The sequence below is a fragment of the Odocoileus virginianus genome, unplaced genomic scaffold (genome assembly GCF_023699985.2).
Source record: "Odocoileus virginianus isolate 20LAN1187 ecotype Illinois unplaced genomic scaffold, Ovbor_1.2 Unplaced_Scaffold_29, whole genome shotgun sequence".
Taxonomy (NCBI): domain Eukaryota; kingdom Metazoa; phylum Chordata; class Mammalia; order Artiodactyla; family Cervidae; genus Odocoileus; species Odocoileus virginianus.
The window spans coordinates 188405-202189 of record NW_027224291.1 but is presented as its reverse complement, the minus strand read 5'-3'; the positions used below and the strand labels follow the sequence as shown (position 1 = coordinate 202189).

The 13785-nt window shown below is 45.9% G+C and overlaps 5 protein-coding genes and 1 non-coding gene across 6 annotated transcripts; 4 read left to right on the top strand and 2 right to left on the bottom strand.

Moving 5' to 3' along the window:
• The first annotated feature begins 175 nt into the window (after positions 1–175).
• Positions 176–248, top strand: TRNAM-CAU (transfer RNA methionine (anticodon CAU)). Its single transcript has one exon. It is a non-coding gene; the product is annotated as a tRNA-Met (tRNA).
• Positions 249–3642: 3394 nt separating this feature from the next.
• Positions 3643–4139, bottom strand: LOC110143306 (histone H2B type 1-C/E/F/G/I). Its single transcript, XM_020902946.2, has one exon. The coding sequence runs from the start codon at positions 4072–4074 to the stop codon at positions 3694–3696; it is 381 nt and encodes a 126-aa protein (XP_020758605.1). The 5' UTR covers positions 4075–4139; the 3' UTR covers positions 3643–3693.
• Positions 4140–4354: 215 nt separating this feature from the next.
• On the top strand, positions 4355–5047 carry LOC110143304 (histone H2A type 1). The gene has a single exon (XM_020902944.2). It carries the CDS (start codon positions 4383–4385, stop codon positions 4773–4775), a length of 393 nt encoding a protein of 130 aa, XP_020758603.1. The 5' UTR covers positions 4355–4382; the 3' UTR covers positions 4776–5047.
• A 2097-nt stretch (positions 5048–7144) lies between these two features.
• LOC139033664 (histone H3.1) lies at positions 7145–7693 on the top strand. Its single transcript, XM_070463112.1, has one exon. The coding sequence runs from the start codon at positions 7145–7147 to the stop codon at positions 7553–7555; it is 411 nt and encodes a 136-aa protein (XP_070319213.1). The 3' UTR covers positions 7556–7693.
• A 1683-nt stretch (positions 7694–9376) lies between these two features.
• Positions 9377–9834, bottom strand: LOC110143305 (histone H2A type 1-H). Its single transcript, XM_020902945.2, has one exon. The coding sequence runs from the start codon at positions 9812–9814 to the stop codon at positions 9428–9430; it is 387 nt and encodes a 128-aa protein (XP_020758604.1). The 5' UTR covers positions 9815–9834; the 3' UTR covers positions 9377–9427.
• A 225-nt stretch (positions 9835–10059) lies between these two features.
• On the top strand, positions 10060–10554 carry LOC139033669 (histone H2B type 1-C/E/F/G/I). Its single transcript, XM_070463118.1, has one exon. It carries the CDS (start codon positions 10123–10125, stop codon positions 10501–10503), a length of 381 nt encoding a protein of 126 aa, XP_070319219.1. The 5' UTR covers positions 10060–10122; the 3' UTR covers positions 10504–10554.
• Positions 10555–13785: the final 3231 nt, after the last annotated feature.

Below are 13785 nucleotides of genomic sequence, written 5' to 3'. Positions count from 1 at the left end.
CATACAAACATAAGTGTACAGAAATCTACTGCACATTATCCTGTATCTTGCTTTTGGCACTTGACAATAAATCATGGAGATCATCACCTATCAATACTTGAGGAAACCACATAGTGGTTACAAATATGGATTCTGAAGCTAGACTACTTTTGAATAGCCCCAAGTGCACACATCTGCCTCCTTAGCGCAGTAGGCAGCGCGTCAGTCTCATAATCTGAAGGTCCTGAGTTCGAACCTCAGAGAGGGCAGTTCCCTTTTTCAAGACTTCTCAGAGACGCGACGCTCCACTCCCTGAGTGTGGACGATCTCCTAGAGAAGGAAACAGCAACTCACTCCAGTATTCTTGCCTGGAAATTTTCATGGACAGAGGAGCCTGGTGGATCACAGTCTACAGGGTCGCTAAGAGTGGGGCACGACTGTTACTAGCTGTACATTTACAGCTAAGTCTCTCATCCTCTCTGGACCTGTATTTTATAATCTGTGAAACAAGTATAAACTAATTTAACTCAAAACATTGTTATAAAGAATAAGTGATTTAATGTATACAAGGACATTTTGGGATTTCCTCTACGGCTCAGCAGGTAAAGAATCTGCCTGCAATGCAGGAGACACAGGAGACTGGGGTTTGATCCCTGGGTGGGGAAGATCCCTTGAAGGAGGAAATGGCAACCTATTCCAGTATTTTTGCCTGAAAAGTCCCATGGACAGAGGAATCTAGTGGGCCACAGTTCAAAGGGTCACAGAGTCGGTCGTGGCAAAGCACACAAGGAAAGTTTTAGGATATTATCTGGCACACACTAAGCAATACACACTAATCAATAAATATTGCTACTAATATTATGCAAAAGAGCCTTCAGATTTGTTTTTACCTGCGGGTAGAATGATATACTGTAATGTTTTACTCTATTGTTCACCATTCAGATTACTTCTAGTCTTTGGTACTACAAACTGGGCTGCTTGGAAAACTCTGTAACATGTCATTTTTCACATTTTCAAAAACGGTAAATTCCTAGAGATGAGGTTGCTGGGAGTAGAGATATGTGTGTTTTTAAATATGCTGGATACTGCCCACTTTTCCTGTATGAAAGTTCTCCCAGTTTTCAAGGCCACCAGCAGTGACTAAGAATTAAGTTCAAGAACAGCTTTATTCAGAATTTTCCATTCCTATCCCAGCATACAATGACTATCCTGTAGTGAATAGTAGTAGATGCTGAATAATATTTATTAGTTAACTGGATGAAAGGGTGGTTTAGGAAATACAGTTGGGTTTTGGTGGCAGCAAGAACATTTAAAATCCCTTTGGCATTAAATCCCGTTTAAATGTTTAAAATCTGGTTTGCTGTTATTCATTGAAGATTATTAGAAGACAGAATAGAAATAGTTAACTTTTACTGATCACTTTGAGCAGTTTAATTATTACAGAGATTTCTTTTAGAACCTGGGAAGCATGGTAAAAGAAAAAAGCATTATTGAAAGTTTGTTAATACTGTAAAGCAACAGGGTATGTGTGTGTGTCGTGGGGAGGGGTGGGGGGGGTGGGGTGGGGTTAATAATAGAAAATTGGCTAGTCCCACTGATTTGCCGGCTTTCCACGAGAAAAAAATATGCTTTATTATTAAAGTCTTTCATATTTACTATCTCATGTGATTCTGATACATATGCAAAGGTAGAGGAGAGAAAAGGACAAAAGAACATTGAGTGACCAAGAGCTACTAAACTCCCTCTGAATTTATCATCACAATTTTCGAGTTACTTCCAATTTACAGAGGAAAGGTCTGGTGATCCATACCTTACATAGCCTGTGGCAAGACAAGTCAAGAAGTGGCCTAGTTGGGCTAAGAATATAGCACAGCACTAAAAACATGGCTAATGCCCAGTAACTATGAATACATAAATAGTCATGCTGTAGGAGTGACTGATAAAAACAAAGTTCAGTTTCAGAGCTTTACTGTCACTTTGTTTTCAGAGGTGGCGATTATGACCTAAGACAGGCAGTGGATCCTACTGCTAAGAGCATGGACTTGGCTGCCTAAATCCCATTGACCCTAAAATTTTGTGTGACCTTTGGTAAATTACTTGTGTTTTGCCTTGAGATGATGACACTACCTACATTGTAGAACTGTCCTCACAATCTAGCGTACATTGTTAGCACACTGTAATATGCCACATTGCACATGGTGTGTTTGCGAACAGTGCCTTCCACAGTGGAATACTCAAGAGTGGTTAAATTTCTCCATGGCCAGCCACATAGCACGTGGTGGAACTGGGGCCAGAAGTTAGTCCTTCCGTTCCTAATCCAATTCAGGCTGCAAGCTTCACTACATCTTGTGTCTACATCTGTAGTTAGGCAAGTAGCAACTGGAGATCCACGTTCACTGGTCAATCTCCTTTTCGTGCCCCATATATTTCTGAATCCACAGGATCCTTTCTTCCTTCGACGAGTACCATACCTTCAGCCTCAATTTATCCAAGAGAACTCTGCTACTTCGGGAGCAGCCTTGGCTGGTATCTCCTCCTCCGCCTTTGTTTGAAACAAGGAAGCGGGAGAAAGGAGAACTGCGAATCTGTCCCGCCGATCTAGTTTTCAATTTGGTCCGAAGAATTCAGCTAAACGCCTGGCTTTCCGCTCCCGCCCCCGCCTTGAAAATACATCTCCCCCACCCCACCCCCACCCCACTCCACCCCACCCCACTCCACCCCACCCCCACCCCACTCCACCCCACCCCCACCCCACTCCACCCCACCCCCACCCCACTCCACCCCACCCCCACATTTCTGTCTTTAGAACTTCGATTTATCTGTATTCTCAACATGTCAAGGCCGTGGCAAGGCGGGGAGGGACTATAAACTACGGTAAGCTACAGTAAATTCCTGTGTGCCAACATTCAGGGCATCACTATGCCCGCCAACCGGCCCTGTCCCGCAGGGGTGGTCGATGCTTCTTTAGATCTCGGCTAGAGAGAGAGACCCGCGGGGTGCTGAAAGTCTTACTAGAAAAAGTGAACGTGACCCCAAAACCTATACCCAACATGCTAAAGGCAAGACGGTCACCGCTGTGGACGCTGTTCTCTCAAGGGTCAGGGAAGCGCCCCCCTAGCTTCGGTGGCTGATTGCATTGCAATTTATATTGCCATTCCCACTTGTAAAAATTCGTCTCAGGAGTATCTTTTTTAAGGAGTTAGAAAGCAATTCAGATAATTTTGTGTTATCTGTTAGGTCAGAGAAGGGATATGCAATGAATATTTGGAGTTCCCGTGTATGCAAATGACCTCCATTCAGTGCTTGCAGGCTCCCAGACACATTAATAGAACGTACGAAACTACAAGTGTTTGAATCTGACCCTTCCTGAGAAGCCATTAGTCAAAGGAAAAATGTTAGGAAATTAGTTTCATGATTTCCTATAACTCTCCAGCATTCTGTTGCCCTCGAGGTTTTTAGGTAGTGTGGCTATTCAGTATAAACATAAGGTGAGGGACTAGATGAACCTAGTTTCCATAGCAAATTCTCGGAAACCTGCAACTTTCTTGTGTAACACCCAGGTACTTTAAACTTTCGTTAAACTACGATTTTAAAAATGCCACTGAAGGGATAGCAACCCCTCCCGCTGTTAAGAAAAGCGCACCAGCTCTTTTCTGGAAAATGTTAGGTGGCTCTGAAAAGAGCCTTTGGGTTTAACACGGCCTATAAAAACGTCTATTTGGAGCTGGTGTACTTGGTGACGGCCTTGGTGCCCTCGGACACCGCGTGTTTGGCCAGCTCACCGGGCAGCAGCAGGCGCACGGCCGTCTGGATCTCCCTGGATGTGATGGTCGAGCGCTTGTTGTAATGAGCCAAACGCGACGCCTCGCCCGCGATGCGCTCGAAGATGTCGTTCACGAAAGAGTTCATGATGCCCATGGCCTTAGACGAGATGCCGGTGTCCGGGTGGACCTGTTTCAGCACCTTGTACACATACACGGAGTAGCTCTCCTTGCGGCTGCGCTTGCGCTTCTTGCCGTCCTTCTTCTGCGCTTTGGTCACCGCCTTCTTGGAGCCCTTCTTCGGAGCAGGAGCGGACTTCGCTGGCTCAGGCATGGTGAAGTACTGCAGTCACAGAACCACTAAAGAAGTGGGAGCCGAAACGCACCTTTTTAAGGACAAGGGTTTATGCAAATGAGGCTCAGTACAGGTTTCTGGTGGTTGGTACGTCTTCTGTGTGACATCACAGCTCAGCTTCGCCCAATCAAGGCAAGCATCCTGCATAGCCGCATTTTCATTGGTCCAAACAAAAGTAAACCGGTAGCCAATCGTACAGCTTTCTTTTCGCGCCCAGCGGGGGTTATAAAGTTTCCGTTTCTGTATTCGTTGAGGTCGCTTACGACGGGAACCGTTGATCCTGAGTCATGTCTGGACGTGGCAAGCAAGGCGGCAAAGCTCGCGCCAAGGCCAAGACTCGCTCTTCGCGGGCCGGGCTCCAGTTCCCCGTGGGCCGAGTGCACCGTCTTCTCCGCAAGGGTAACTACGCCGAGCGGGTCGGTGCGGGGGCCCCGGTGTACCTGGCGGCGGTGCTGGAGTACCTGACGGCCGAGATCCTGGAGCTGGCGGGCAACGCGGCCCGGGACAACAAGAAGACCCGCATCATCCCGCGCCACCTGCAGCTGGCCATCCGCAACGACGAGGAGCTCAACAAGCTGCTGGGCAAAGTCACCATCGCTCAGGGCGGTGTCCTGCCCAACATCCAGGCGGTGCTGCTGCCCAAGAAGACCGAGAGCCACCACAAGGCCAAGGGCAAATAGAAATCTGGGTTACTTGGCAGCAATTTAAAGGTCTCAATCAAACCAAAGGCTCTTTTCAGAGCCACCGAAGTTTTCTGGGAAGAACTGAGCACTAAGTTTTAAAGGTTATATCCTAGATGATAGTTTAAAGTAAACATGTATATTATGTCAACCTTGAAACCTAAACTTCCTTATCAGCATTGGCAGATACGAGGGTTGATTTACTCATTAAGGTTTTTTGGTTTTATGGTGTTTAGTAATTAAAGGCATATGCGTCAAGGGATCAAATCAAACCTGCATCTTAAGCCAAAGGACATTATTGGAGGCGTTAATTTTCTGAAAAAGACCTAAAACGGGCCTTGGACTCCCAAACATGGGGGCCCTTTCTCGTTTTTTGTATGTAAGACTCGAGCCTTGACCTTCCTTGAGTTCCAAGTAGATTTGAACAGTTGCTAGGAGGAGTAGACTAGAAACCACCTGAGGCAAGATTGAAGAGATCAGAGAAGCTCAACAAGATAGGAGACCTGACCACCTGATATCCTGCATACACCCTAAACTTGTCAGACACCACGCCCTTGAGAAGTATAAAACTCATAAAATCTTCCCAGGTTGGGACGGTTTTTTGAGACGTTTACCTGGTGGCTCAGACCGTAAAGAGTCTGCCTACAATGCGGGAGACCCGGGTTCAACCCCTGGATCCGGAAGATCTGGAGAAGGAAATGGCAACCCACTCCAGTATTGCTTGGAAAATCCCATGGACGGAGCAGCCTGGTAGGCTATAGTCCGTGGGGTCGCAAAGAGTCGGACACGACTGGGCGATTTCACGTCACTTTGAGACAAGAGCCCTCTGTGTCTCCTCTTGCCTGGCAAAGGAATAGAATTTTTCTATTTCACCCAAAACTGTCTCCGAGATTCAGTTCTGTACTAGTGTACAGAGAAGCGGAGCTTTCAGCATCGCTAATTTCAAATCAGTGTACCTTGTTTTGCATCGTTGAATAAGGAAATTTTTAATCTTCAGCTCTTTTATCGGAAAAGTTAGCCTGAGGTACCTGGTAATTATACCCATTGGTTTATTATTGTGTTCTCAAGTATTTTTCTAGCTCCCTCGGACCCATCCACACAAATTGTGTCGATATGAGGTAATGGTCATACGTTTCAGGATAAAAATGCTAAATTCTACTGTTAAAGTTTATCTTCTTGGTCTTTTTATTGTGTTAAAGATCTTGACGGAATTAGATCATTTTCCACTTACTTTCAAGAAGAAAAAAGCTTGCCAGGTAACTTCTAGGCTCTGAGGGGAGGGAGATGATCAGAAAAATCAGATGTCAGGCAAAGAGCTTATCCTGTTTCTCCCAGGTAGCTCAGTGGGAAAGAATCTGCCTGCTAATGCCGGAGACGGAGGGTTCGATCCCTGGCTGGGGAAGATCCCCTGGAGAAGGAAATGGCAGAGGTGCTTGGCAGACTATAGTGCATGGGGTCGCGAAGAGTCAGACACAAGTTAGTGACTGAGCATCGCACATGCATGCAAGGAATCATTATAGATGCAAACTCATGGGATGTGTGGTAAATATACATTGGTGGTGATTTAGAGTCTTTAAAAACAAAGGAATTACATTCCTAAAATAGAAAAATCAATTGTTGCAAAGGAATTGCTTGAAGTTTATGCAAGGATGTGTTTATTAAGTAATAACTTGAATTCCTCACATGCAAATCAAATTGTTTTTACTGAAAAGAAATTTAAAATTCTTAAAATATGTTTGGGGAAAGTTGAGGGGTGACGGTATAGAGCTGCATTTATTGTCTTAGTATGGTAAAAACCAGTGGCCCTGGGCAATTGACATGTGGCTAGCCTGAAAAAGGAAGTGGTGGACATGTGTTATATGTGTACACTGTATTTTGAACTGTTAGTTTTGAACTATCTAAAAATTATATTACATGTTGAAATGAAAATTTTAGATATACTGTGTTGAAATAGTCTAGAATAAAATAAAAAACAGGAGAAATTCTTTTAATGTAATTGCTAGCAAGTCTATATATTTCTCATGTAGTGTGTATTTCTTCTGGAAAGTGCTAATATAGAGCAATTTTACAGGAAAAATTGAAAAAAAAATTGACGTCAGGGGCTTTGGGGAACAATCGAAAAGTTCGAGTCTGCATTACCGACTCGATAGACATGAGTTTGAGCAAGTTCCGGGAGTTGGTGATGGATAGGGAAACCTGGCGTGCTGCAGTCCATGGGATCGCGAAGAGTCGGACACGACCGAGTGAAGTAGCTGAACTAAGTCAGTCCGACTATCGATTGGAAAGTCCTGGTTGCCTTTTGTCCAATCAGCTTCTGCCTCGCTCTATAAATAAGTGGCTAGGTGGCGGTCTTTAAGCTTGCTGATATTATGGCTCGCACTAAGCAGACAGCCCGCAAGTCCACTGGCGGCAAGGCGCCGCGCAAACAGCTCGCCACCAAGGCGGCCCGCAAGAGCGCGCCGGCCACTGGCGGCGTGAAGAAGCCGCACCGCTACCGGCCCGGCACGGTAGCTTTGCGCGAGATCCGCCGTTATCAGAAGTCCACGGAGCTGTTGATCCGGAAGCTGCCGTTCCAGCGGCTAGTGCGCGAGATCGCGCAGGACTTCAAGACCGACCTGCGCTTTCAGAGCTCGGCCGTGATGGCGCTGCAGGAGGCGTGCGAGGCCTATCTGGTGGGGCTTTTCGAGGACACCAACCTGTGCGCCATCCACGCCAAGCGCGTCACCATCATGCCCAAGGACATCCAGCTCGCCCGCCGCATCCGCGGGGAGAGGGCGTGAGCCTGGGCGTTGCTCCTCAACCCCAAAGGCTCTCCAGACGAGATCGGGCGCGTTCAGGGTGCTGTGGCCGCGTAGACCCAAAGGCTCTTTTCAGAGCCGCCTAGATACACAATGAAAAAGGACTGTTACCTTGCAATCTACTCCTGGTTTTCCTTGCAGAAACTGTTTTCTCTTTAAGCTTCTAGTTTTGCTCGCTGATGTTCTGCTGGTGGTGTTTGTGAGTGACGTGAAACAGGACCTATGATTACCGGGCTGTAGAAAGAAAGGGAGACTTTTGGTTGGAAGTAGTTCCGCCTCCTCCTTCCCTCAGCCCCGGGCACTGGTAAGGCCAATTTTTAGAGTCATTTTTAGTTGTGAAAGCCAGGCCTTCTGGTTTCGGGAACAGATACCAAGTTAAGGGGGACCCAGGATAGATGCCCCTTCTGCTGGCTGGGTAGGGCACCCTCACTTCAATATATGCAGGTATTATACTTAAGTAATTCTTCAGTTCTCATTATGTAAAGATTCTTTTCAGGGGAAGTTAGTAGCCCTATTCCGGGTCTTGAAACTTGTTTTCCTTCCACCTAAGCTTTTCCTGAATTTCATCATCCCATACTGTGTGTGTGCGTGCGTATTCAGTCGTTGAGACTCTGCGACCCCATGGACTATATAGCCCGTAATGGCTAACAAATACAGATACTCAGACACCAGACCATTTTCGTTCATGCTAATGGATAGATGATGCCTTTAAGAATCACTGGGGGAGGTAAGGATGATAAGTCTGGGACATGCATTTTTAATTTCCCAGAGATCTGAGTATGCTGTTGCGGCTGAATCGCTTCAGTCGTGTCCGACTCTGTGCGACCCCATAGACGGCAGCCCACCAGGCTCCCCCGACCCTGGGATTCTCCGGGCAAGAACACTGGAGTGGGTTACCATTTCCTTCTCCAATGCACGAAAGTGAGTGAAAGTGAAGTCGCTCAGTCGTGTCCGATTCTTCGCGACCCCATGGACTGCGGCCTACCAGGCTCCCCCTTCCATGGGATTTTCCAGAAGAGTCCTGGAGTGGGTTGCTATTGCCTTAAAGTCGGCCTACAGTTCATGGGGTGGCAGTCAGACAGGACTGAGTGAATAACATAGAAGATATATAGAGGATTTAGAACGAAAGGAACGACCTAGAGATCCATCCCTCTGGCTCTTCTCTCTTGTGATCTTTCTGCTTTATTTTCCAATAGCGAACTTTTTGTCATTTGCCTGCACATACAAGCCACGAGTCTGGCGACACGTTTTCTGCTGAAATCCCTATGCTTTCCTCTATTTCCTTTAATCCCCAGACCAAGTTTTCTTCTCTATGCTCCTGTTGTATTGTGCTTACTCTTCTTGCTACATTGTACCTTATTTCCTTTTGTTTCTCTTCATTAGATTTTCATTCATTAGAACAGGCAGTGTCTCACTAACGTTTTATCAACGTATGGTACCTGTGTGGTATTTGTTGAAAACAAGTGCGTTAACATTTAATGAAAGAGCAAGTGTCTTGGTGTCTGCAATCCTTGAAAAAGCCAAAATGGTAAACAGCATAAGTGTTCCAAACAAGTCTCATTCTAGAACTAAGAGGACCTTGCCAGGCCTGACTACGAGAATCTTTTTTTATACCACATACTTAACTTCCTAATTAGCCTAATACAAATATCCTCTGGCTCACAACAGCCCTTAAATTCCAATTCTGAAACACAGACCAGAACATACCTTACACAGCTACAGCAGCAAGTTGCAAGTCTCAGAGCCGTAGTAAACAAACAGTTTCAAGAGCAGTAAATTGTGTTACTCTTTTCTATGATGATAGAAGTGGCTCTGAAAAGAGCCGTTTATTTGGTCGTTTCCAATCTTGGTTCTTTATTTGGCTTTGTGGTGGCTCTCAGTCTTCTTGGGCAGCAGCACCGCCTGGATGTTGGGCAGGACACCGCCCTGAGCGATGGTGACTTTGCCCAGCAGCTTGTTGAGCTCCTCGTCGTTGCGGATGGCCAGCTGCAGGTGGCGCGGGATGATGCGGGTCTTCTTGTTGTCCCGGGCCGCGTTGCCCGCCAGCTCCAGGATCTCGGCCGTCAGGTACTCCAGCACCGCCGCCAGGTACACCGGGGCCCCCGCACCGACCCGCTCGGCGTAGTTACCCTTGCGGAGAAGACGGTGCACTCGGCCCACGGGGAACTGGAGCCCGGCCCGCGAAGAGCGAGTCTTGGCCTTGGCGCGAGCTTTGCCGCCTTGCTTGCCACGTCCAGACATGACTCAGGATCAACGGTCCCCGTCGTAAGCGACCTCAACGAATACAGAAACGGAAACTTTATAACCCCCGCTGGGCGCGAAAAGAAAGCTGTACGATTGGCTACCGGTTTACTTTTGTTTGGACCAATGAAAATGCGGCTATGCAGGATGCTTGCCTTGATTGGGCGAAGCTGAGCTGTGATGTCACACAGAAGACGTACCAACCACCAGAAACCTGTACTGAGCCTCATTTGCATAAACCCTTGTCCTTAAAAAGGTGCGTTTCGGCTCCCACTTCTTTAGTGGTTCTGTGACTGCAGTACTTCACCATGCCTGAGCCAGCGAAGTCCGCTCCTGCTCCGAAGAAGGGCTCCAAGAAGGCGGTGACCAAAGCGCAGAAGAAGGACGGCAAGAAGCGCAAGCGCAGCCGCAAGGAGAGCTACTCCGTGTATGTGTACAAGGTGCTGAAACAGGTCCACCCGGACACCGGCATCTCGTCTAAGGCCATGGGCATCATGAACTCTTTCGTGAACGACATCTTCGAGCGCATCGCGGGCGAGGCGTCGCGTTTGGCTCATTACAACAAGCGCTCGACCATCACATCCAGGGAGATCCAGACGGCCGTGCGCCTGCTGCTGCCCGGTGAGCTGGCCAAACACGCGGTGTCCGAGGGCACCAAGGCCGTCACCAAGTACACCAGCTCCAAATAGACGTTTTTATAGGCCGTGTTAAACCCAAAGGCTCTTTTCAGAGCCACCTAACATTTTCCAGAAAAGGGGCCTGTTAACTGCTGTTTCTCAATTTGCAAGTTTAACCTAGGTAAGTTTCCTGGTAGACAGGTTGTTTTGTTCTTACAATATAGTAATATTTTCTCTAACGAAAAGCTTAAGTTTCACTTTTGAGCTTTCTTTGCAAAAGTGCTTTAAGATAATTCATTGCAATGTGAGTAGCCGGGCAATCCAATCATTTCTGGGTTTTTCTGAGATGGTACAGTTAAGGTCTTCAAATTATGCTATTCAGCATCTCTGTCTTGTTCATTGCTTCAAACTCTGCTCGCCGCACTCTAGGCCAGTGAACCTCAAAATGTTAGGCGTGTGATGCTATTCCAAAAGCCGTCAAACCGAGATGATCGTAGACTAATGTTTTAGTAACCATCCTGTCGGTATCTGGATGTCAAGTTCTTTAGAAATAAAAGGCAGAAGAGAGACAATAAGGAAGTTAAAAGGGCCATATCCGGGAATGGCCCGCATCAGGGAAGGCATGTATACATACCTTACTTATAGCCATTCACAGGTGAGCGGTTGAGATTATCTCTGTGACCTGAAAATAGGCAATTTTGACAGGCCGAGGGCCAGGGTCCTCTGAGGCAGCTCATTATGTATGATTATAGTAAGGAGAAGCAAGTCAAAGACAAAGTTCTCACATAGAATTGGTTCTTTGAAGCATAATCAATAAGCTACAGAGGGTAACAGGAAGGCTAGGGGTCCCCAAGAGGAGGAAATAGACTCCCAGTGGCAGACTTCCCCCCCCCCCCCCCCATACAAAATTTAAAGGTTTTAAATTTTGTGTTGTCTTCATTACCAGAGAAAAGCAAATCAAAACCACAATGAGGTACCGTTACATGCCAGTCAGGATGACTGCTATCCAAAAGTCTACAAGCAATAAATGCTGGAGAGGGTGTGGAGAAAAGGGAACCCTCTTACACTGTTGGTGGGAATGCAAAATTGTACAGCCGCTATGGAGAACAGTGTGGAGATTCCTTAAAAAACTGGAAATAGAACTGCCAAAAGACCCAGCAATCCCACTCCTGGGCACACACACCATGGAAACCAGATCTGAAAGAGACACGTGCACCCCATTGTACCCCATTGTTCATCGCAGCACTGCGTATAATAGCCAGGACATAGAAGCTACCTAGATGCCCATCAGCAGAAGAATGGATAAGGAAGCCATGGTACAGATACACAATGGAATATTACTCAGCCATTAAAAAGAATACATGTGAATCAGTTCTAATGAGATGGATGAAACTGGAGCCCATTATACAAAGTAAGCCAGAAAGATAAACACCAATACAGTATACTAACGCATATATATGGAATTTTAAAAGATGGTAACGATAACCCTATATGCAAGACAGAAAAAGAGACACAGATATATAGAACAGACTTTTGGACTCTGTGGGAGAAGGCAAGGGTGGGATGTTCTGAGTGAATAGCATTGAAATAAGTATACTATCAAGTGTGAAACAGGTCGCCAGCCCAGATTGGATGCATGAGACAAATGCTTAGGGCTGGTGCACTGGGAAGACCCAGAGGGATGCGATGGGGAGGGAGGTGGGAGGGGGGATCAGGATGGGGAACACATGTAAATCCATGGCTGATTCGTGTCAATGTATGGCAAAAACCACTACAATATTGTAAAGTAATTAGCCTCCAACTAATAAATGAAAAAAAAAAAATTTGTGTTGTCATGATGACACCTGGTTCTACATGAACGTAAACTTTTTTCAAAGCTAACCAATGAGTTTTTCTTATGGAAATCTTTTTTTAAGCTGTGTTAATGAACGATGTATTGGCCTGGGAATCTGCGTGTCTTCAAGTCGGTTCAGCCTAAGACTCAAACCTTGAATAGATAATGGTTCAACAAACCATTGTTGTCTTCTTACTCAAGGAAATTTTCTCTTAAGCTATTGTAATGAAACTATGTATTTGCTGGGAAAGCTGCTTTTCTTTAAATTTCATGTCAATTGTTTTATGGCGGGGGGTGGGGGGTGGGGAATGACTCACTTTAGGCCAGTGCTATCTCAAAATGCATGTTGTGGGAGAGGGGCCTGATGCAACTCTCAGTTTTGAGGTGATTCTTTAACAGATATATAACTGCTTGCTGAAAGCTAGCGAGGGGGTCACTCTTTCTGTCCTTTTCTAATGCCCCCTTCTGATGTCAGAAGCTTCCTTTATCCCTGTGGGAAAAAAGTGAAAGTGAAGTCACTCAGTCGTGTCCGACTCTCTGCAACCCCATGGACAGTAGCCCACCAGGCTCCTCTGTCCATGGGGTTTCCAGGCAAGAACACTGGAGTGGGTTGCCATTTCCTTCTCCAGGAGATCTTCCTGACCCAGGGATCGAACCTGGGTCTCCCGCATTGTAGGCAGACACTTTACCGTCTGAGCCACCAGGGAAGTCCTGTATATGTTAATAAAATTTTATTTCAGGTAAGCTTCGAATGATCAAGCCTCATCTCTGACCCCTGACCGAAATTCTCTTCTTTGGAGGTCATGAATCCCGGTGTAGCTCACGGCTCTCCTGGTTGCAACTTTTCACTACTTAGCTACTTACTATGTTTGAAATTGAAGAGGCGGATCTAGTAGTTTTAGATATTAGATGACAAGGAGGCCGACTTCACCACCAGTGTGTCTGAATGCTTGCTCTCCAAGCTGCAACCGGCCCAGAATCACATGCATTATTAAAATCTCAACCTTTATAGTTGGGATGTACAGTAACAAGACTTGATGACTTGTCATGTGACAGCATAGTTTTTGACAGTTTTCTAGGTTTTCTTCTAGATCTCTCTCCTTGCAATTTACCCCACCCTGCTCCACCACCTTCGGTAAAAAACTGTAAAATGATAAGCATGGTTAAAGGTAGTAGATGACTGAAGAGCAGTTTGAAAAATAATCCTGAGTCCTTTCTCTTTTGCCAGTTTAAGAGTGAAGAATTGGAAAACTTTAAATTTCCTTCACCTCTTCAGTTCTCTTTGAAACAATGCGCCTTATCTATGTTGGCAGGAAAGCCTGGTGCCTCTGAAAAGCCCAAAGGCGTTTTCTTTTCTTTTTTCTTGAAACAATTTAGAATGTTGAAAACATTCTAATGGAAACACAGTAGTAAGGACAAATTTTCCCACTATGTTACAGAAATTACATTAAAGATGGTACTCTTACTGGGAAATAAATCCATAAATCTTGCTGGGTGGACAATTGATAAAAGACAAAATA

Bases quoted from the DNA above. Each gene is read 5' to 3' on its own strand.
- LOC139033669 (XM_070463118.1), top strand. From the start codon at position 10,123: ATGCCTGAGCCAGCGAAGTCCGCTCCTGCTCCGAAGAAGGGCTCCAAG.
- LOC139033664 (XM_070463112.1), top strand. From the start codon at position 7,145: ATGGCTCGCACTAAGCAGACAGCCCGCAAGTCCACTGGCGGCAAGGCG.
- LOC110143305 (XM_020902945.2), bottom strand. From the start codon at position 9,814: ATGTCTGGACGTGGCAAGCAAGGCGGCAAAGCTCGCGCCAAGGCCAAG.
- LOC110143304 (XM_020902944.2), top strand. From the start codon at position 4,383: ATGTCTGGACGTGGCAAGCAAGGCGGCAAAGCTCGCGCCAAGGCCAAG.
- LOC110143306 (XM_020902946.2), bottom strand. From the start codon at position 4,074: ATGCCTGAGCCAGCGAAGTCCGCTCCTGCTCCGAAGAAGGGCTCCAAG.